Source organism: Apus apus, chromosome 3 (assembly GCF_020740795.1).
Source record: "Apus apus isolate bApuApu2 chromosome 3, bApuApu2.pri.cur, whole genome shotgun sequence".
Lineage (NCBI taxonomy): Eukaryota > Metazoa > Chordata > Aves > Apodiformes > Apodidae > Apus > Apus apus.
The window spans coordinates 85351518-85375951 of NC_067284.1; the positions used below are offsets into that span (position 1 = coordinate 85351518).

A 24434-nucleotide genomic window follows, 5' to 3' on the forward strand; every position below is an offset into this window, starting at 1 on the left:
GACAGTCTCTGGTTGTGTGAGAAGACATGTGAGAGTGGGATGCTGTCTTCCCCCCAGTATTCTCCACAGGAGTTGAGAGAGCTCTGGAGATTAAAGGAGCTCTGTGGAGATCCTTGTAGATGTGAGGAAAGATGACGGACGTGTCTTGGAAAACAGGGTAGCATATAATGATAAAAGCAAAGTGTACATTTGGATTAATTCTTGGAACAATAAGAAATATTAAGGTATCTTTTGATGTTGGACTTCAACTAAAGTATAATAATATTTGCACATCCCTTTTGATAATTACAAGTGGACCGATACTATTAATTTTCTATAGTATAGATGTTGATCTGATAAAAACCAAAATGTTTAAGATGAAAAATTTCCTTTTTATATAAAGTCAAAGACCTACTTGTAATTAATAAATGCACATAAGAATGCCAACTAGCCTGTTTTTTGTAAATTAAAGTACTACTGATTTAACTCAGTAGAGAGCTTTACCAGGATCCAGTGGAGAGCTGTGCTGATAAGTCTTGCTGCAGCAGGTTCTGCGCTGTTTGAGGGGTTGCCCTCATCTGTGCAGGGGCTGGGACAACTAAGGGTTAGAATTTATGTTTAGTTTGTTTATACCATCATCATTTTAGATAAAAACAGTTATCAAAGTTTGCTTATACCAAATCTTGAAGTACTGCAAACTTGGCCTGATTAGGAGGGATTTCTGATAGCTCAATGTGTTGTTAGATATGAATCTGAGGGTACGTAAGTGAAAGTAAAATAAGATTGAGAAACAATGCACTAAAGAATGTAAAATAGCAGTGCCTTGCAGTATGTTGAGAACTTATTTATACTATGGTATGTTAATGCTATAGGGTAGAATAAAGTTCTGTCAGATTTTGACATTAGTCTAAGGCTGTGTAGATACTTCTACAATTACTACTGTTGTACTTTTGTTTGCTTTAAGGTCTTTGGAAGTAGGTGAAAACAAACAGTGATTAGCCTCTTTCAGTGCAGCACTAATTTTGCCTTGTTTAAGGAAGAAGATCACAATGAAATCATGTACTCAGTTCAGTAAAACAAATTCTCACTGCTGCAATGGGAAGGTAGTATGAAATCTTGGCAAAAGGATTACCTTGAGTTTTATTTAATTGAAGCATTTACACACTATTTGGTAACTCAAGTAGGACAGTTCAGCCAAAAGCAAATGCTTTCAAGGAGACTGATTAAGTTTAGGAGCTGCAAATATTATTGTACAGCCCTCGGTTGCCATGTATGAAATTCACATTCTCCCATACATGCGTTCGTGTATGGCACAGGCTGCCTGTATGTCTGCGGGCAGGCTGTAACACGCTCCTGCAGCTCCAGTGTTGGCTTTTCCATCAATCAGGAGAGTCTCTTCTTACCACCGTACTAACACACAGTCTCCATTTTCTATCGAGTAAAAGTGCAAAGGCTTTAAGTCGTTGTCTAGCTCAACTTCTTTTCCTTCCAACTAGCGTAAGAAAGGAAAAAAAACCTGATCAGACTTAAACTGAAATATGTTCACGTAAACCAAATATACATCAGGCAGTTGCAGTCAGGGGGGATCTGTCATATTTCAGGAATGAAGTTAGGTCCTAAATTAAAGCATGAAGACTACCTTTATTAAGTGAAATCAATTTCATTAGGTAGTATTTTTAGAACATGCTAATGACTTTTAACAGCATGCAGTATTTTATTGTCCAATTACCCATTCATAACTCACTTTAGAACTTTTGTAGGACAGTTTCAGTTCTGAACCAGGAATTTTAAGTAGGCGATACAGCAATCCTTTGACCCTCTGAATAGTCATAGACTCTGTCAAGGGGAAATAAAGAAAAGTTAATAGAAAAATGCTGCTACCACTGAGCTGTAGCAAAGTATGTAGTGTTTCAACTATACTTGCTTCGAGCCACAGTGAAAGGCTGTATTGCTGCTTCAGTTCTAACACTGCAATAATGTCTTTTGTACCTGAAACCATAACTGCTAATATCAAATTGGAAATGGTTTAATCTCTGGTGGATAGAGCGGGATATGCTACTGCGGTTTAAGTGCTTTGATCCCATATACCAAATTAAAGTGTTACAGGCTTCATAATTTACCTTTTTTGAGTTTATATTTACTATATGCTAAACCAAGTGACCTTTGGGACACATTCCAGTCAGGTTCTGACTACTTGCATCTGGCAACTGTTCCTTGAAGTTCTCATAACCAGGAATTGGCTTTCTGGCACAAATGATGATGGAACTAGTTCCATTTTTAGAAATGGCATTACATTAATGAGTCCCAAACAAATTGCCAGCAGAGTTGTAGAGCAGTTATATTATGAAGTCAGTTACACAAAGGGATATTTTTTGTAATGGATCTTTGAATGAATAAATGTAGTTTGTTCCAGAGGTGATACCTGCATTTGCAATAGATATACTCAATATTTTGGTTGAACTTTCAATTCTTTTGAAGCTTTATCTAAAGGCACAGCAATAGTGAGTTATTCCTGTAATATCACACATTGTACTTAGACAAATATTTTTCTATAAAACATTTTTGTAAAAGCTGTATCTGATTTTATGCAACTTGTGATAATAAATGTGATTTTTATTTTAGAATAAAGCTTGAGTAAGTCTTTTCTTTCAGACTGCATTCTCACACATCTTTCCAAAACATCAGTTTGATTTACAGCAAACTCTATTAATTCTAGTCTTACTACAGGCATTAAAAATTCAAAAGAAAAATTTGACACAGGTCAGAATTAGATTTCTAGAAATGTATTCAATACTAGACCTCAGTATCTAGAACTGCAGACTATTGAGTTGGCTCTTACATCACCTTACATCATACCAGTTAATTAGCCTTTGATTGCCTCAGACACATTAATAATGAAATCAACAGCAGAGGTAATAAGACGGGCATCAACTTTCAATCTTGAACCTGGACAGAAAGTATGAAGGTCAGAAAAATAATGACTTTTCCAAACAACTTCTACCTTTGGAATTTCTTTATATGACAGAGTCTTCAGGAGCTGACAAAGCCAGAGGCAGCTGCCGTGTTTTAATATAGTTATTTGAAAAGCAGCTACAAATCAACTGCTTAAACACAAGCCAAGACTTCTCACCTGGTAGCTTTTTCTCTACTGGCTTCTGTTCAGGCTTATCAGGACATTTAATTGTCAAAGCTTCAGGAAAAACAGAGAGACATTAGTGAAGGAATGTTTCGCCCTGTTCTGTGAGGCACACAGTCTTTCTAGTCTGTTTTTATTACAAATTGCCTTCCCCTAGCTCAGCCTGATTAAAAAAAAAAAAAAAAAAAGGATGTAGCCTGTATCTGAGCAGCTAAGACAGCATTTAGTTGTTCTCTGAAAAATTGAGTTATTTTATTAAAATAATCACATTTTTAGTAATCTTTGGTAAATTAGCAAAACTATTTTAAAAGTGACTCGCTAATACTGAACATTGTATTTTTTTTTTGTCAAAAGGAATATTTACCTAAAAATGCTTAATTTCTACTTACAATAATGTGCAGTAGAACCTGCTTACTCAGTTTAAAGTAGGTTTTTGACCCTGAGTATCACAAAAACACCGTAACAAGCACATTTTAAGGCAGTTAATGGCTGAGTTATTTTACAAAAATTAAGACTCATCCTTAAAAAAAGGTTTCTATTCTGTCTAGCCAACCATATTCCTTGTTCTATTTAGTCTTCCACCTAAATGCATGAGAATGTAATGCCTTAAGAATAATACTTTGTCCAGGGAATGAAAAAAAAAATAAAAATAAATATATATACACACACACACACACACAAAAGGTTTAGTTCTTCTATCAACTGGGAAGCAAAGCTAAGTGAATTTTTAAGTCTGGAATGTAACCTCATTTAAATATGCAGATACCCCCAAATACTGTAACTATGCATGTCATTTGTGACTTTCCTTAAGAGGCTGTTTAAAAAGTTACCAGAAAACAGTGCAGCTATTGAGGTTAAAAGCTCAAATATCTTCTGTAGAGAAGACATTCATACTGTCAGAATGGAGTATCAATTACCTCTGTTCTCTGCTATGTCTTAATTAAGAAAAATCATTCAGCTTGGGCTGAGGGGGAGATGAGCTGGAGTACACAGAATCAGGTATCTTATCAAAGTCATTGATACACACATAGTTCAGAGAAGCAGAATTAGAAGCTGAAAGTCCTGTGACATCTCAAAGGCTTTTAAACCTTTTTTCTCCATATACACCCAGGAAGCACTAAGCTCTTAAAATGTTTTACATGTAGAAAGAACGTTTGACTACTTCTGGCTACTTACTCAGAAGCTGATTTTTCAGAGTCATAGGCTGTTGTCCCTTCAGTTCTCCTTCTTCAGGTGCCCCATACTCTGTGGAGGAACAAGCATGTAGGCATGAACCCTTCAAAGATGAGCCCTTGACAGCAGCCCTAAGAGCACTGAGCTGCTGGGTCAGCCATGAGCCTGCTGCCCCTGTCACCTCAGCAGCCAGGTTACTCAGCAATGCCAAGTGCTGCAGGGGGTGACCCTCCATCCGTTGCCAGAGGATTCAGGAGGGTGCACAGGCACGTGGGATGGGCTGGAGCAGGTGACAGGCACATGGAGGTGCTGCTTAACACTCCCACTTTAAAAAAAGCTCCAGGTGGAGACAGCTGCTGCCTGCTCACCAATGGTGTTACGGGGCAGATGCTCACCGGTGTCATCCCTGAAGCAGCCAGCCCGAGTTCCTGCGGCAGCAGTGCCCAGAAGGGTGCAGTATTGTGAAGCAGCCCCACAGAAGCAAAAAACATTCGCACACAGATCTACCAACAGGTGGGGGCTTTCCTAAGGCAGTGAAGCACATGGAGAAAGCATCAAGGGGAAGGGAAACTGAAGAGTGACGAAACCAGTTCTAACACAACGCCAGAAGTGAGGAAATGCTAAGTTTACTGTACTTGTCCTTACTATGACAAAGTGATGGGTATCTGGGATGGGCAGCAAGAAATTCTTCACTTGGTTCGTTTTTCTCTGGGTTCCAATGCCCACCAGCTGCTAACCAGTCATTTCCAAATATTTTGCGGTAGTCAAGCTCTGCTCCTTTTCTTTCAGCAGGAAGGATCTGTACTGACACAGGAATAGCGCATCATTATACATCTTCCCAGAGAAGAAAAGTCTAATTAATGACACTGACTCCTTACTCTTACTTAGGCACTCAGCATGTTTTCATGCTACCAAGAATTTGACAAACTCCATGCACCAACTGATCCATAACTGAATAAGCAAAGATATTAATGTATGTGGATGACACAAGGATGTTCTTTGTAGCTGTGGAGCAGATGCTGGTTCTGCCCTCTTTTATGATAACAGTTTGCTGGAAGTCTGATTCAGTCAGGATAATGTGATCTTCCTGTTACAGAAGGCAAATGCTTATATTATTGTCACTGAAACAGCTCCAACTATGGTGTTTTTTTTGTTGTTATTTTTTTTTTCCCCAGAGTATGTTTTTTGTTGACAGTCCTGCAACTTTAATACAACTCCAGCACTTGGCAAAAAAACACTATTCCTCCATCTTGTCCTAGTCCCTACTGAGTTAGCAACATTCACAAACCAGGCTGCATCTTGTAGCCCTGCTTGTTGCCCCACTGGTGGAATAGCCAAGTGATGGAACAGCCAGCACTTTATTTTTTCTGCACCCAAACAGTAATCTTAAAAGAAACTGAAAATAGTTCCTCAAGCAATGACTCAATGATTTTCCCCAGACTCATGCAATTTGTTGAAATATCACGTACCTCACACTTGTTCAAAACCTCTAATTGACTTATCTTGGCAATAATTAGCTGCCTCAGGGTCTCTGGGTTATTCTCTGTGTCCATGAGAGGGTTATTGTGACACTGCAGTGACCGCAAACTCGGCAGTTTATCAAGCTCATTGATGGATGACCACTGAAATGGAAAGGAACAATCTTTTGAGGAAACATAAACGATACTTCATTTCAGAACAAAATACAGTACAATGACCATAACTGAAACTATTCTTCTTGTCAGCAGAACCAAGTACTTGCATCCTTTAGCTAAGGAAAAAAACTACATGGCATTTAAGTAAAAACAAAAACAAAAACAAAAACAAAAACACAACAAAAAACCCACCAAAACCAAGCAAGAAACTACTCAGCATTTTAGATAATTAGAATTCTGTGAGAGAAAGTATAAGGTAGCAGAGGGATAGGACTAGCTACCATAAATAACACATAAATGTGTTTTACTGAGACATTAAGAAATGTCTGTAAGTTTTTTAATTATGCCTCTGTGTTGATCAAAGTATTCAACAGCTACCTCAGGATCTTACACATGCAATCAAAGAAATATTTAAAAAAGCAAATTGCAAGTTACTCTTAAACAAAGATACACATATTAACAAAATGTGAAGCTTTCACAATCTGACCTACCTGTGATATTTTATTGTCATTTATTGCAAGGCGTTTTAGTGAAGGAAACATTTTAGTCTTGCATCCTAGGAACAAAAAGTAAATTTGCAAGACATTAGTGAAAACTTTAAATAATAAACACCGTTATAAAGCTAGAAATAAATTGTTTCTTTTACATACCAAATCCAGCATCAGGAAAGTGTATAGAAGATATTCCAGTGTTTCTAAGTATTAGCTGTTCTAATCTGAAATTAAATTGATATAATAATTAGCATACATGGCACGGGAAGTTTTTGTAAATAAAAACTACCCCCATTTTTTAAAAACAAAGATCTAATAATACTTTATCTCCCTCCAACCCCTCTTTGTTTTGCTTTCTCTAGAAAGGACAAATAAGTAGGCACCAAAGTGCTCATGGCAAGTGTCCATCAGCAACGATCTTCAGTGTGTCACACCTTCCAACAAACTGCCCAACACTTCCTGCAGGCTCAGACGACCTGCGATGTTTGTGCAGCTGCTGCTGAGCCTGCATTACACTGTCATGGGCACAAAACTGTTCTTAAGACACAACTTCCACAAACTCAACAGTCCTGTCATCTTAAGTAAAACCCTGTGCATACTAATATGTAAAGAACTTAGTAATGTGGTAAATCACTTTTTAAGTATATAATGAAAACCTAGTAACATGCAGCTTCAGCATGTGTCACTATACAACAAGATTGTGTTCAGGTAGCTCAATTATATCATTCAGTTGCTCTCCTCAAGAGGGCAAAATGCCTCTATTTCAAGATTCCATAAATCTTCCATGCAACATCAAAACTATCATATTTCGGTCAACAAAGACTATGGAGATGAATATCCAGGACAAAGGATTTTCAGCAAATTTGTTTAACAGCTACCTGGGGAGATGTGCTATTAGATGCAGCTGATTTCCATCCAGTAACTGGTTGTCTGAAAGGTCTAACAACTCCAGGGTCTGCAGGACATTATCAGGCCTGTCACATTGGGGGGAAAAAAACAAAAATGCAAAACATTTAAAGTTATTTGTTAATGGAAACATTCATTTCCAATATCTGGTATATAACTGCATGCAAATAATTGTGTACATTTATATGTTTTGAAGTACATCCCATGAAGTTTCCATCATTTATTTTACAATTATGTCATGGAGACAAACATTACAGGAATGTAACTTAATTTGCTACATAACTTTGCAGCACAAAAGGTTGACTGATGCTACTCATCTTACCTTTCCAATACTGTAATATTATTAGAAGCAAGGTACAACTCTTCAAGTACTGGCCATCCTGGAGCACAAAGAAGAACCTAAGAGCAAAACTTCATTTAATATAACAAAAGTGGGGGAAAAGTATAGCAGAAATTATACTTTATGCAGATTTCCTCAAAACATATTCAGAACAAGCCACAGCTCCCCAAAACAAAGAAACAAGCACTACAGATTGCCTAGCTCTGTCTTCCAGCTGGTTCTTTCCTGTGTCTGGATCTATGAGCACAGATGACATCAAAGGGTTTCTGCTTTGTTTATTCTGTGCTACATCTGTGTTGCATATAACCAGGCGTGATGTATTTCAAGAGCTGTCAGTAGGTGCAGAGATGCTGTCAGTAGGTGCAGAGATACTGCACCAATCTTCTGTGTCTCCTGATGCAAACTGTTGCCAAAACAAGTACTTTGTGTCATAACTACATAGCTCTTTCCCTTTGCATTTGGTTTATTATATACATAAAAATACAGATAAACATTTAATAACTGCAAGGAAACAAGAAGTTTTCATTCAAGGAAACCTTTGGAAAGTGAAGTTATGTTATATCCACTTGCTTTATCTTGACTTGGCAATTTGCCAAGACCTAGATCAAATTAACTGTTTCTTTTGAGACTCCTGTGTCAACAGAACTTCCAACATTATGTAGGAACTACATTAGACAGTATGTAATTAATGCAGTTATGCCATAGCACTTTTGCATGTCAGTAGAATTAATACAAATGTTTATTGTGCTTTCCTTGCCTGAAAAAAATAAGAGTATCAATAACAACAAAACCAGGAAAGGTTATTACCTCTGTCCATGTTATCTCTGTTTGATTAAGTGCCAGAATCCTCAATTTTGAAAATACACTGGATTCAGAAATTGATGTAGATGGAAATTTCATTTTGTTTTCACTGTGCAAAAATAATAATAATTAGAATAATTAATAATTGCATTTATTTAAGTCACTAATTTGGAGTTACATATTAAAGACAAAAAGAATCTACACAGATAATTTTAAAAGTCACAGGATCTGCCCTTTATGAACCCATGTTGACTGGGTGTGATCACCTGGTTGTCCTGAATGTACCAGATAATGGTACTCAGGATGATCTGCTCCATCAGCTTCCCTGGTACTGAAGTTAGACTAACAGGCCTGTAGTTTCCCAGATCATCCTTCCATTCCTTCTTATAACAGGGGCTACGTGGCTGATTTCCAATCTGCTGGTACCTCTCCAGTCAGCCAGGACCGCTGATAAATGATGGAAAGTGACTTGGTGAGCACCCCTGCTAGCTGTTTCAGCACTCTTGGGTGCATCCCATCTAGCCCCATAGATTTGTGCACATCTATATGGCAGAGCAGGTCACTGAACAACAACTCCTGGATTTTGAGGGGGGTCATTCTGCTTCTGGTCTCTGTGCTCTAGCTTAGGGAGTTGGACTCCCTCTATATAGCTGGTCCTGTTACTAAAGACTGAGGCAAAGAAGTCATTAAGCACCTCAGCCAGTGCTGTACTGAAGAAAATGGAACACCTACAATTCTTTAAAAAATAATTTTTTCTCACATGAACTATAAGAACAAATGGGATCACCACTGTTTCATTAAATTAACTTGGTATTTATTTCAATTTAGTGTACATCACTTTCAATTGTTTTTTTGCTACATTGTGTGTACTCTACAATGAAGGCTTTGGAATTTGCCAATATCAATGCAGATCTCCAAGACTCTAAAAAAAATACTGTATTTTGGGTTTCTGCTGCTGTCTTCAACCACAAAATAGCTGAACATCTCTGCTTAAAGAGTCAGAAGTCAAGGTGGTAACCTTGACAATAACACAAACCTCTTATAGTTGAAACTATGACACTAATTTCTCAAAATTAGTGGTTTAGGCTGTTACATATTTACAAACCTTAACCATTGTGCTAGTTCACACTAGAAAATTATTCTCGCATGTGCCAACTACAGTGATAGGTGTGTACTAGCAATGTTCTTTATTTTGAGATTGTTTTGTGAATTCTTTCTTGTTTCAGTGGAATTGCAGCTTTATTTACCAACATCCTCACTCCTCTTCCAATGTCATCGTTGTATAAGAGATTTTCCCCTAGGTCTGCCACCATGATCCACAGTTCCTATCAGCATCATTTCAAGACAGGAACGGAGTGGGTCTTGGAATGCTTACAGTTTGGTTAAAGCCTTATGGATATTTTAGCTTGGTGTCAAGACACGGTTGGTAAAGCATAGTTCTTAAACAAAAGTGGCCTCCTAAATAAAGACTTGCCGAGGCAGTCAGAATATAGCAACAATAATAAAAACCAGAGATAAAGTCTTAAGACACTTGGACTTACTTTAAAAGAAAATGAAAATATGTTTACAGTTTTTCTACATTGAAAGAATTTTCTTAGCTCACGAAAAAAAACCCAAACAGGTTTGCAAACCCAGAAGGCAAAGAGATAGTTACTGCTAAACCTAATTAAAAAATACTAAGTGGGATTTTTAAGTGATAAGGACGTGCTGCTAGTGCTTTCACAGGCAGGCTGCAGACTCCTGCAGCAGAGCCACCTCAAGGCCCTGGCTTCTTCTGAGGGGCCCATCTGCCAGCAGAGCGCCCACACCGTGCTGGTGCCGTGCAGACCCCGCACACAAGTATCCAGACTCTGACCTGCTGCACGTGCAGACAGAGCAAATTGGCTGCCTCTGCTGTGAAGCTGTTCCCCCCTTGCAAACCAGACTCACTGCACACATGCAGCGTGGATGCTACATACATTAAACTCACTTCTGCCTCGGGGCAAACTAAGCCTCAAAATAAAGAGATTTAATTGTCTTAGATGTCACAGAAGTGTATAAGGACATCTTATGATGATGTAAAACTAAGTTTCTGTACTCCTTGTTTCCTCATTTCTACAAAAGTACTCCGAGTAATTTTTTTTCCCTTTAGCCTAACTGCTTGGAAGAGTCTGAAGGACCTTGTAAAAATCTGTAATTCATTTTAATCCCATCTCCCTAGCCAACAAGCCAATTTGCATAAAAATGATGAAATCTGTTATGTAGAACACATTGACAAATGCCTAAATTCCTGTAAATGTTTAAATGAAATCTGTATTCTATTTTTCAGACAACTGTGATTTTTATAATTTTACAAAACTGCAGTCAACATCCATCTGTCCCAAAGCACTTCTCCAGAATTTAGTTTTACATAGATGCTAAATTCCTAGGGTGCTAGTCTTTCCTTCAAAATGGATGCCTGAAAATACAGCACACACAAAAGTTGTTTAAAGACAAGATTTAAAACAAAAATTTTTAAAAAACTTAGCTCCATTGAGTATTGAGGCATCGAGTTACCTTTAGAAAGCTGGCCTTCTACATAAATAAAAGCCTCTTTGTTTTCCCCAAAGGAACAGAAACCCAAACACAAATACTTATACCTGATAATAAGTGTTTCCAGATTTTGAACTTGAGAAGCAACAGCTGTTACTGTCTCCCAAGATGATATCAGATTTTTTGATAGATTTATATGCCGGATATCTGAAATTTCACATTAAGGAAAAGAGACTTACTTCAAATTGGAACTTTCTTTTTTCACAGAAATTAGAATGCAGTTTTGGTTTTGAATCAAATAAATAAAAATTACACTTGTTTGGGCTAAGAGATACTAGTGCTCAGTTACAGCAAATTTTGTTTTGATTTGTGGTATGAAAACGGTTTATAGTTTTATAAAAGAGGTTAACTTTACAAACTGTAGAATCATAGAATGGTTTGGGTTTGAAAAGACCTAGAAGATCATCCAGTTCCAATGCCCCTTGCAAGGGCAGGGACACCTTCCACTAAACCAGGTTTCACAAAGCCCGATCCAACCTGGCCTTGAACACCTCTAGGGAGGGAGCATCCTCAACCTCCCTGGGGAACCTGCTCCAGTGCCAATGGATTCATTTCTGTATTGACAGGAACTCTTACAATTCCTTATAAACCAACAAATAGTACCTGCTTTGTATTTCTGCAACATCGCTACAACACACAATATGTTGAATACATTATTATATATTGGAAACCTCTGGTGCCTACAGCATGTCAGTTGTATTTTTCTGGGGTTATCTATTCTAGAGTTACATTTTTAAAAGTTTCCCATTGCTGGAGCCTTCTGAAATTGCAGCAACAGTAGCAACCAATAAGTATGACTTACATTCCCTCTCAAAAATTGCAGGCATCTAATTTTTAATTCTATAAACATTGCAATAAGCTTCTAAATATAAAATGCAGGTTTAAACATTTTTTTTTTTAAGTTTATAAATACCATTCATTGAAGCATACATTTGGAATGCTAAAATATGTACTTTATTTGTGGTATCATGCAATATAGCAGGAAAGGATACTAGCACATGTTCTGCTGATTTCCTCTTTCTGACCAGCATGGCTCACTGCACACTCACGCACTGAGATATCTACCAGTTGGTTCAGTTGGCTACGTGAGAAAGAACATTCTGTTAAGTAATCTTGAAAAAGAAATTGATTGTTATATAAATACCTGGTTGTTACAGCTAAATAATACGCTGCTCTTATGTACCATCTCGTTTACAATTAGTAACGTGCAGATTGCTACACTGCACTTTCTTACTCGAAAACAGACACATCTCCTCTGTCTTTTGCCTTTTCATTGCTACTACAAAATAGGTCTTGTTGAATCACAACCTCCACTCCCCACAAAAACACAATCCACCCTCATCCAACTGATAAAAAAGTGAAAAAAAGAGAAAAAATATAGCTATGCAAAGCAGAATTTCATTAGGTGTTAAAGAGTTCTCCTGTAATACTTTTTGCAAGATGTTCTAAGTTATCTGGGCATTTTTTGTATCACTTACCAAAGACAAAAAAAGAAAAGTATTTTTGACTGCTTAGTACATTCTGGGAGAGAAATGAGGAACAGTTGTGGAGTACCAGCTCAGAAAGAGACTGCCATCTACTGAACTGCTACCTCTCTACTTCTGGAGGTCATTAAAACTGCAATCTATTACGTATCATTAAGTTGCTTCCTTTCTTACCCTTCCAGAAAAATAAACATGACATGAACTGACTGAAAGACTTCTTCACTAGCAATACAGTGACTTTCTGCCCTCCTTCTCTTAATTGCAAAGTCATTACCAATAGAATAAACAAAGATGAAATATTACTTTACAATATTAAGCAGGTATTAAAAACCATATATTTAAAAAGGACCATGAATGTATGTAACGACTGCCAACATAGAGATAATTCATCTCACTTGTTCCTCTCCAAATATCATCACCTCCTACTTTGTGAAATAAAAACTAGGATTGTGAGCACTTAAACATATCATAATCCCGTTTCCTATCCATAAATCAGGTAGATTATGAAGCCACAATAGGAAGATTTCTTGTCTCTTCCATCAGTTTGGCTTCCTTTTAGAGATTTGACATATTATATGCAAGGCAGCCAGCTTCCTTTCCTTACAGTTGAATTACTACTTGACTAATCCATCACTAAGAGCATATCTTAGATTTTCATACGTTACACTTACCTTTGTTTTTCTGCAATAGAATCCATGCCAACAAATTCCACAGTCTTCTTTCCAAATATTACTGTATTCTCTGTCCCATGTTGAACATGTTGCTCATCATTCAATCCATACCGATCCTTTACTGCAGTAAGAAAATCTACTCCAAAATTTGCCTTGTTTGGCCGGATAAATGATCCTCCTCTAGGATGCCTAGAACAGAGGAGCAGGAAAAGGTGAGATATGAAAAGTTATTGTAAGAATGATTAGTGTCAAAAGAATTAATTATTACTTTTTAAAAATACTGGGAACCAAAGCACTCAAAAGGCAATTCTACAGGCTAATTTTAGACATCACTGGTCCCACTCAGTGAGACAAGGGGAGACTTGTAAACGATCTTAGATATTACTTGACCCAACAAGCTCACATTGTGAGATGCCATAAGAACTGAACCACCAGATCTCAAAATGTACTTACACATCAAACTTACAAAGTCAGTGCCACTGCTAGAAATAATTGCTCTGTTGTTCCCAAACTCATTATGAACTCACCTTTTGCAGAAAAATAAGTTTCTAATCTATGGACAGATGCAAAGTTACCTAAAACATGCAACAAATGTGTTGGAGGCCAATAGCAATACTCAAAATATTCACTACCTCATTATATTTGACTGGAATAATTCACTTGCAATTATAAGAGAATGCAGCCTTGTCCTTCCGTCCACAGAAATGACACAAAGATGCCTATTGTACCACTTAGAACACAAACCTTTAAAAATTCTAACTCAGTAACAATTTTTAAACTGAACGTTTAATAGAATTGTACAGCTAATGTGTGCTCTATAAAGTCCTATAAAGTTTCTTAGTTTTTTTGAGCACTGAAAAAAACTTATTACTTGACAATTTCTTGCCTTGTAATGCTTTGGCAATTTTCTATCAAAGTTGGCAAGGAAACACAGTATCTAGGAAGAACTGGCAGAGAGACACCTTGTGGGAACGGTATCACAGAGCAGACAGAGAATCTGATAGGAGTATCAGCCAGAAAACAGCAGGCAGAAAATGGGTAGTTATGATTACCTGTCTGCCATCCAGCTGAGAAGAGTACAGACTTTGGTTGGAAAATACCCAGGAGGAAGAAATCACTCCTTTCTTCAAAACACCATGTAAATGTCAAGTAGATAATTAGCAAACCATAATATAAACCAGCAACACTACAGAGCTCAAAATTATCTCAGAAAAACAGCAACTAGAGACCCTGAATCCTATGGATCTGTTACAAGTAGATGGAATAGCTTGAGCACCATATATTCACATTTTTATTAAAAAAAACAGTACTGGAAATTGCCTGCACCAGTTTAATTCATTAACACTTCTAATACTTGAGTACTCTCACAGCCAAATGAAGGACCTGGGTATAAACTAGATACTATTTAAAAATATTTTCAGCCTAGTTTTATAGTGATTAAGTTTAAAGTGCAATGATTACAAAACAATCAGAAAGGCACTCTCCTAGAAAATGTAAATCCAGTGTGTACTTTCATGTTTGATAAGCATTTTCCATTATCTACATTTTTATTCCATTAACCTTCTCTTAAGTCTTTTCTTCCATTCCTTTGAAGTTCTTCATGGCTTGCAAATATTTGGCTAGTTTAAATGTCAAACTTCCTCAAATGTAAAAATTACATGACTCTTTCTTAACAGCACTTCTTCAAACAGTAAATGACATTTTCACCATCTTAACACCTATTTACTTCTCAGTAAGAAGGCTGGAAATGGCTGTAAAAGGGCGGTTAAAGCTTTTACATTTAATTAAGTCAAACAGCTTCACAGGTGGCTGATAGTGCAAGATTCTACTTGGGGCTCTGGAAAGAAAACTTGTACTCCTGTCTACCTGTAATTAATTCAATTGTGGTAGAAAATATGCCCAACTTCCTTAAGCAGAAAATATGCAACATACCCAAATGAGGCTCTGACAATGAGCTGGCTCTGGTTAATACTAACACTTCTTAATGACTTTTAAAATAGAGAAGTTGACCCCCATCTCAGAAGTTAGCTTGTAGGACTCTTCCTATTCACGATTCAGTAGCCTGAAGCCCAAGGCCCATGAAAGACAGTAATTAAAATTTAGATTACCTATTCAGCTTCCACTGGTTAACAGCTTCTCTAAATAGAGGAAATCTGACGTGATTCTTCTTTGCTAATGTAATACAAAGTGGTGGCCCCGCTCCTCATTACAGGTACATGATGGCTCTTCACATGCTAGTGAAATGCCACACACATGCACTTCTCAGTACCTGAAGAATAACGCAGTAGTATATAAACTGTTCTCCCAACAGGTACACACATGAGCTGTCTGACTGCAGAAGCAAGCTTCTGAGCCAAGGAAATGGACTTCAGCCTAGATAGTAAAGGTGGATGGAAGGACTTTGGCTGGTACTGGCTATTTGCAATGATCAGCCCAAGGCGATTATCATCATGACTGGGGAACACACACTACAAAGCCCACAAAGTGTCACAAAATACAGCTGGTCAAATCCATGCATTTCTTTTCTAGATAGGCTCTGAAGAGATCTCTTCCTTTCACAGGAAGGTGCGCACCAGACCAGACTTCTAAAAGAAGACTCTACACACTGCAGTAAAAAAAACCCTTCACATTTTAGAACAGTCTGTGGCATCAAACCACCCTCATGACACCTAAAACTAATCTTCTATGGTGTATCAAATTTCTGACTCCACAGCAGAAGCTTTGCAAACATCAGTGAGTACTTGAAGTCCTTGCAAGTTTACCTTAGTCAAAGAGACATGAAAGCTGAGCTTCCGCAAAACAAGGAAGGAAAGAGACATCTGCAGTTCCAGATGCTACCTTAAGGTTCTGCTGGTGCACAGGGTATGTCTCAATAGTGGTTAGGGACAACAGTTTTGTTTCAACACTGTTCTATTGATAGCTGAAGTCTCTGATGGGTACAGTGACACACAGTGAAACCATTGGAACTTCCTAACTGAGAGCTTCTGAGGCTAAAAGGAATCCTGGCAATTGCTTTTTCTTCATAGACACTACAATGATATTTACATCTTCCTGTATTTTAAGAGTTAGTTTGTGCTCTAAGTAGATATTCCTGGAGATTCATCTGTCATTCTTGAAGGAGAGAGAGTCTAATTTCATATAAACAGATCTTTTGGGCAGGAACATAAATTTCATGCAAACAGTAACATCGGATTGGTCACAAATGCTGTCTGTAAATTTAAAAATATGTCCATGTGCAACTTATAAAACTCACTGAAGGAGGAAAAAACTGACACCATGTAACACCTCTGCCAGGATAACTTGGCATTTCAGGACTACACAAATATGCAAAGGTCAAAGTTCCCACCAGAATAAAACTTGGTAGCACAAAGAGGAGAAAAAGGTCACAAAGATCTGAAAAGCAACTGTAATTCTGCCAGGCTGAAAACATCCCAGAAGCAAGCTTCACTATACTTCCCTCCATTTCTCCGGCTTACTGTGAAAGTCAGACCTGGGGAAATGGATTACAGTTTAGTATGTCAATACTTTCTGCTGAAATATCAGGACTCCTCTGAAAAGTGATCCAGGAAGAACAAAACATTCTTCACCAGGGGGAGATGTGTTCCTTTCAATGAAGACTCAAAGTTCTCTAAATGCTTGATACAGCAGGATGTTACTCCCATCTTCTGAGGTAAGCAGAGAAGTATGTCATCTACTGCTGAGGAATTCACGCATCTTCCCCAGCAAAGCGGCAAGGATGAAAACAGCTACTAAAATAGCATTGCCTGTGTAAATGCTATGTGTGAATGGAATACCCAAAACTGACTGAGAGGAGGACTAAAGGAGGATGATGACCCTTCTGCCAGATTAAACAGGAGGGGAAGGACTTCACCTGACAGGAAGCATAAAAGACACCTGAACATCTGTATCTGGGAGGAGAAAAGAGGTTACCAGAGCAGCAGTCAAAACCTGGTTTGATGCCATCAAAAATCACTCCAGCAGCAGCACATCTTCTAGACCAGACAGAGCTGCCTCCTGCTCAGATGCTGAGGTGAGCTGGTGCCCAGCAAGGACAGATTTTGTGGGAAGCAACATATATGTCCCACATCTCAGTGCACACGTGTGACCTTGAGGGTGGTTTCTACCAGCATGCATGTTAATCGATGACAGGATGCAGGGCAGGGACACAGAAGTTGGAGCACCCATATGTACCATGGGAGATGTGTGCAACATCTCCCAGGGGAGCAAGTGCATATAACTGTGTGAATGGGTCTGCGGGACAAGAACTTACATACAGCTTCTGAAACATGAGTGTGCTTTCACATAAATGTTAACACTTTTAAGATTGATTACTCCGCGTTTCTCTGGAAGGACTGTAGAACACAGCTTATTTTAACTAAATGAGACACTACTGCAACTGACAGATAAAGTAATAGTTTTCTCAGTTGTCAGGAAACAAGAACGTATTATAATGAAAAAAGTTCACAAAAATGCCAGTAGAGTAGGCATTACTATTCACAGCCAATACAGTGTTGATGAACAGACTAATGAAGTCAGCACATTTTCAAGTATAGCTGTTTTGTTCTTTGGTTCTTATATTCTTGGGAACTTTAGTTAGCACTACATAATGTATGGCCTAGATAAACATACTGCCATGACACATAACAGTTTAGGGCATTTTTCCAGAAAACTTATTACAAATACCACTTATATCTCTAAGCAGAAATAATAATTTACCCAAATAAGGAGTACAAATAAGGTCCACTAGTAATGAGAATCTCAAATTCAGTTTATTTTCCTCTTATGATCTTATTTTGAAATGTCACTCTGAAAGATTTGTATTTTTTTTAAAACATTCTTTTCAAAATAACCCTAAGAAGAATTTTTAAATGTCCTTTCATTCCATTTGTTTACAGTACAAGCTACTCCATCAGCCTTTTTGCTTATCAGAACTCAGGGACCGAGCAAAGTAGGCTTGTAAGCAAGGGATACTACCGATAAGGTTTGAGGATAAAAAAAAAAGCTATTTATTTTTACGTATTTATGTACATTATATTAAGAAACAATTTCCCTCTTCCCCTCAAACAGTAGTAAGGAGGTGACATTTTAGGTTGTGGTTTGGGTTTTTTTTAGCACTTTTTAAAAAAAATAAGGTAACAATTTTTTACTTAAAGTTTGCCTACATCTTCCTAATTGGTACATGAAGTACAAACCAGGACACACAAAGAAATTTATGCCTATGAGTCATGGCTGACTTCTAGATTAATTATTTATTCTCTTAGACTCCAGAAGAAGAGTTTCTTGGACTGGAACAAAGCAGAGTACAAATAAAAGGCATTGTAAGAACAAGATGTTTAAAGATTACATTTAAATTTCTTGTGGGTATATTCAGCTTAGCTCAAAAAGTTGGTTGTTACAACAGGAATTGAGCTCACTGTCTGAGATCTCATCTCCTCAGAGCACAATAATGGCTGCTAGAAAATCAGGAGTCTATATGCATATATATAAAAATACTGTACACATACACACATGTACTCAAGTTTCTGAAAAACAGCCACAAAGTGTTCAATTGCTTCTTCTGTCCAGAGAGATTTGAATGGCCAGCCAATTATTTTTATTATTTCTCCTACAGCAGAATATAAGTAGTTTCAACTTGGAAACTGGTTCAATTAAATTCAAAGCATTTAAGCAGCAACTTCTGCTAATACATTAATTCAAAAGACATGGGTGTTCTAAGAACGTAACTTCCAGTTTTTTAGGTAAGAAAAATCTATCAGTGTTGAATTTTTTTCTTGCATTAAGTGTGCTTATCCTCCTTAATAAGCCTTGCTGTATTATTATTATTAGATACAAAGGAAGTAATATCCTGACCACAAAGGTGTGGGTTTTTTCTTCTAAATAACAGATTTCATCATCTCATTTTCTGATAATGAGGTCTCTAGAGCTTCCACCTTACACAAATGTAGAAGTTTAAAAGATACAGACTAAGAATTCTGACTTGCACTACTGAACATAATCTACCCCTTCCCTGTTTAGGTTTGGCTATAGGTAAGAGAAAGCATTCTCTGAAAATATTTCAAAAAAAGCTACCTTTTAATTTTTAATTATTTAGTGGATAAATTCTTCTGCTGATTCAGTCTGAGACAGAACGGCTCTGCTTGCTGGCTTGAGACCAATGCTTTGATATGAACTGAGAATGAAGTCTATTCATGAACAAACCCTGAAAAGCTGTCAGGTCTCAACAGAAATACAGCAGCCTCCTTTGCTGCCTCAGGGAATTCCATTTCTCCCCAGAAGACCTTCTGGCAGATACAAAGCTAGACCTACTATCCTCACAACATAGAAATAATAATTTTAATATATTATTTTTTTCTTCTATGTGACATTTTACAGCAACAATTCTCAGTCCCTTCCATATCATATTTCTACATTCAAGGTAGGAGAAAGTGACAAGACTCATCTACTTATAAAAACGGAAACTATCACAGTTCTCACAGGCTGAAACTACATGTTCCAAGGTTAGCAAATACAGGCACTGTTACTACATGCTTATGCCCACTCTTTTTGGACGAAATTGCGAGATCAAATTTTCTCTGTTGAATCATCCATTGAGAACAAAACAAAGTATATGTACAAATACAACATCTCTGCCTCTGGAAAAATCTTTGAACCATGACAAGCCAGAGGTAGTGAGACTGTAACTACATACTTTTCTTGTTCTTTCACATTTCTCCAGCCACCTGCCAATGACTATTTACTATTGTCATGTTTACCTGCCATAGAAGGAATGCTGTCAATGTAGCCCACAGCTCCATACTCAGAAGACAATGTCAGAAGCAAGAATCTACACAAGGCAAGTTTTCGGACTGACTTCATCCAGTTGAAAAAAAAATAATGTTTTTTTTCCTCTCATTGATGGCTTTAATGGCTCAAGATAATTAATATGAGGAGTTAATTTCAGAGAAAAGCCTTCTGACATTTTCCAAGCAAAGCAAACACATCCAAAAGAAGGCCCACATACAACTTCTTATTTATTTTCTTGGTTTGTCACTTTCATATTTTCAAAAGCCTTCTATTAATTCTGAGCACTTGATATCACATCATTTGATTTATATTAATTTCATTTATTTCATTGAATGACATGGACAGTGGAATTGAGTGCACCCTCAGCAAGTTCACTGATAACACCAAGCTGTGTGGTGTGGTCAACAAGCTGGAAGGAAGGGATGCCATCCAGAGGGACCCTGACAGGCTGGAGAGGCGGGCCCATGCCAACCTCATGAAGTTCAATGAGGCCAAGTGCAAGGTCCTGCAGCTGCGTCAGGGCAATTCCAAGCATAAATACAGGCCGGGCAGAGAATGGATCAGAACAGAACTGAGGAAAAGGTCGTGGAGTTGTTGATTGGTGAGAAGCCCAACATGAGACGGCAATGTGCACTTGCAGCTCAGAAAGCCAACTGTGTTGAAGTGAGTCCAGAGAACGGCCACAAAGATGATCAGGGGGCTGGAGCACCTCCCCTAAGAAGACAGGCTCAGAGAGTTGGGGTTGTTCAGCCCAGAGAAGAAAAGGCTCCAGGGAGACCTTATAGCAGCCTCCAGGAAAGCTGGCGAGGGACTTTTTGTCACTCATTAAGACAAAGCAGAATGGTTTTAAACTGGAAGAAGGGTTAGATTAGACATAAGGAGGAAATTCTTCGCTCTAAGAGTGGTGAGACACTGGAACAGGTTGCCCAGGGAAGTTGCGGATGCCTCCTCCCTAGAAGTGTTCAAGGCCAGGCTGGATGTGGCTTTGAGCAACCTGATCTAGTGGCGGATGTCCCTGCCTATGGTGGGGGGTTGGAACTAGATGATCTTTAAGGTCCCTTCCAACCCAAACCATTCTATGATGCTACTGCTGCTGCTGAATGATGACTTGAACAGCTAGGAGCAAACTGAAATCAAACCGCCCTTTTACAGCCATTTCCAGCCTTCGAAAATAGGAGGTGGAAAAAAATCTAGAAATCTCTCCATTGCATCTCATTACTGTAAGATTGGCAGTGGTCAAAATCATGTAACACCACATCATTTCTCCAAAAGCTGCCAACAGAAAATGGTTGAGAAAAGACAACAGGGCAAGGATTTTAATGATATAGCCCCAGAATATTCTCTCATCCTTCTGCTCAGGAGCTTACTGAGTAAGCAGCCCTTTGTATTTAAGAGCCATTGATGGCTTTCCTCCTACGAATTTGTCCAGTTATATTTTTAACTCATGAACTTTCAGGTTCTGCAGCATCCTCTGACATAGAAGGCAACAGCTTGTCTCTAATTTAAATGTAATGCATGTATATACTTAAAAAACCCCATAAGCTACACTGTGTTTTGTATGTATTAAATGCAAGGGAACATACTGAACAGTTCCTCAGTGACATTAATGTCATCTGAATCGTTATCAGGAACTTGGTATTTTCTCTTAACAAGATCCATGCAAGTTATCTTAGGTCCAAATCTAACCTATGTTTGAGACAGTTAATACCAGCCAGTATTTCACTTCAGAATTACCTAAGGAAAGTATGACATACTGATTGCCTTACTGAAGTAGAAGGTCTACACCTGCTAAAGATGCTAATAGTAACATCCAAAAAGACATTTTTACATACCTCTGAAAACATCACTTGTATTTGTCTCATCCCACTTGGTGGGTTTAGAGGGAAGTGAATCTTTTTTACATCCCAAAAGTGATGAGTGCCACCTGGGCATGAGTGTGGGTGAAAAAAGAAGTGACAGCAAATAGTCTACAGGAACAAATGCTTTATTAAGAGCTCACTACTCAGATGCTAATGGTGGCAATCTTCAGATTGTTGACTCACCATACTCCTTTAGCAGGTGAATGGATCCAACTAGGGAAAACAGCTTGGATCTTCTAACCCTTTAACTTAAAGAAGAAGAAGAAGAAAGATGGAAAGATAGATGAGAAGATAGGACAGATATGTCTCCACCCTTGTTCCGATGAGGTCTTTTTCAGCATGTTGTCCAGCTCTGCACGAAGCCAGCCCTGGGTCCTGGTCCACAGATGGTAGGTTGACAAGCGCCTGTCGCGCTGTCACCCCTTTATAACAATGTCTTGTCTCCCAGAGAGCACGCTCGGGGTGGCAATGTACAATTGAGCTCCTGCACTTGCACAGTTTGTCCATCTGGAAGGTTCTGGAGTCCACAGCAGCGCAGTCAGACATTCCAGATACTTGGAATGGAGCTGGGGAGGGGGCTTCTTCCCAGGTGAGCCCTGGTGGTCAGCACATGCGTAGAGCAGCGACTGGAAATGTACCAGGGCAGGCAAAGCCAGAGAGGAGCAGAGGGAGGGGACAGCCTGCCGTCCCACCTGGCTGCTCATGCTTGGCTACCACAGGACTCCGCCCTGAGCTGTTTGAGACACTACACGACATGTCCCACATACTCTTTAAGCTCACCTAACAGTCTCTGGCAGTATTTTCTAAGTATTTAACATATTCTAATCTCTGTAACTGGATTAATAACAACACAACATGCAACGCATGACATGCCAACCCTGTGAATCAACTTACCTGCACTTAAAATATTGTGTTCCTTCATAGGTACCACCGTGCTTTCCTCTCTGAGGATCATCCCATTCCACACCAAGCCAAATTCCTGAAAAATACGGTAGGTACATTTTCAAATTTCTGGCATCATAGTCATAGAAATCATGGTAGAAAGGAACCTGCGAAGTTTATCTCTCCTAACCTTCTCTCTCAAAGCAGGAGATTATCCACCAGCACTAAAACAGGCAAGCCTTTACCTAGCCAGGTCTTGAAAATCTCCACAAAAGATTCCAACTTAACTGGTCAACCTACGCCAGTGCTGCATTACTTCTGTAGAGAAAAAGATTTTTCTGCTGTCCAATGTGAACCTTTCCAGCCACAATTTCTGGCCAATGTCCCTTATTATATAATCTAATACTAACTAGCAAGAAGAACTTGGCTCTATCATCTTTGTAACTATCCTATTTGTCCCCAGGAATTTGAGTACTTTATCAAGGAGCACCCAGTCTGTTGACCTGCTGCTGCTGCTTCCCATCTCTCCATCCTAGACTGGGCCACTACACAGAGATCAGGGAACACAGATCGTGAAAACGAATGGAAAAAGGCAGGAAGATCTTTGCATGGTAAGAAAAGAACGTAACCAATTTCAACCAGAAGTACTTCTTACACTCCTTGTGACAACTCTGACTTCTAAAAACCCCAACAACTCATCCAGATAAGAAGTTGCCATATTTTCACAAGAACAAGGAAGAAACAATTTGCAAATCGCCACATTGCACTAGACGTCATTTTTTTTTTTTTTTTTAAATCCAGAACATAATTACAATTTTCACGACAGCCCGGAGCTGCAAAGGTTGCCCCTCACCTGCCGTCGGAGGAACGCTGCCCACGTAGCGCACGGTCCCGTACTCGGGGCCGCACAAGATCCTTCGACCCAGCGCATCGGCGGGCGCCCCGGCAGCCATCCCGGGAAGGCCCAGGTCGGAGCTGCTCGCACACCTGCGGAGAAAGAAGCACGGCCCTCAGCACGGCCCCCCCGTACCCCAGTCCCCCAGCCCCCCGCGCCCCAGCTCCGCCGTTACCGCCGCCCCTTCCAAGCCACCGACCGCAAACCGCCCCCGCCCTTCCAGCGGCGGCCACGCCCCCCCGTCCCGGCACTGCCGGGCAGCCGGCCCGACCCCCGCCCCGCCGCGGGCGGGAGGAGCAGCCCCGGGCCGGCCTCGCACACACCGGCTCGCCCGCCGTCGCTCCCGCGCCTGGGGACGAACCGCCCACCGCAGCGGCGCCAGGCAGGGGCGCCCACCCCGCTCCCTCTTCCGCCCTGCGCGGCCTGAGCCCTCACCCCGCCCGGCCTAGCGCCGCGCTCCCGCTGGCGCCCAGCCCCCGGGGCCGCCCCGGCGCGGCCGCCACCCGCCGGCCGCCATCTTCCACCCGGCTCCCAGCGCCGGTTCCAGCGCGGTCGAGGGGAGGCGCCGCCGCCGCAGAGCTCCCTGGGTAGTGCTGTTCGCCGAGGCGGCCGCGCCGCGCGGACTTGTCGTGCCCCGACTACATCTCCCAAGAGGCCGCGGGGCGAGAAGAGGCCGCGCTGATTGGGCGAGCGGCTCCGCGGGGCGGGGCGGGGCGGCTGAGGGGACGGACCGGCCCGGAGCGCGGGGCAGCCCGCGAGCAGCCGCGGGTTTGCGGTGGGATCGTGAGGCGGTAGGACAGCACCCCAGGAAACTGCTGCCGTGCGGATG

The 24434-nt window shown here is 39.8% G+C and overlaps 2 protein-coding genes across 7 annotated transcripts in view; one reads left to right on the forward strand and one right to left on the reverse strand.

Moving 5' to 3' along the window:
* The window catches only part of B3GALNT2 (beta-1,3-N-acetylgalactosaminyltransferase 2), a 28387-nt gene extending 25780 nt beyond the window's left edge, over positions 1 to 2607 (forward strand). For 5 of the 6 annotated variants that reach the window (XM_051614680.1, XM_051614678.1, XM_051614681.1 and 2 more), the window contains one exon: positions 1 to 2607. In XM_051614680.1, the coding sequence (XP_051470640.1) occupies positions 1 to 135 (135 nt within the window). In that variant the 3' untranslated portion in view covers positions 136 to 2607. The other variant, XM_051614682.1, reaches the window with a different exon arrangement.
* Positions 1084 to 24146, reverse strand: TBCE (tubulin folding cofactor E). Its single transcript, XM_051614675.1, has 17 exons — positions 24041 to 24146; positions 23564 to 23697; positions 22723 to 22807; positions 13187 to 13375; positions 12024 to 12112; positions 11079 to 11178; positions 8467 to 8569; positions 7642 to 7718; positions 7292 to 7387; positions 6573 to 6637; positions 6414 to 6478; positions 5758 to 5910; positions 4934 to 5087; positions 4292 to 4360; positions 3110 to 3169; positions 1724 to 1815; positions 1084 to 1471 (listed from the first exon to the last, which is right to left on the reverse strand). The coding sequence occupies exons 2-17, from the start codon at positions 23661 to 23663 to the stop codon at positions 1379 to 1381; spliced, it is 1590 nt and encodes a 529-aa protein (XP_051470635.1). The 5' UTR covers positions 23664 to 23697; positions 24041 to 24146; the 3' UTR covers positions 1084 to 1378.
* Positions 24147 to 24434: the final 288 nt, after the last annotated feature.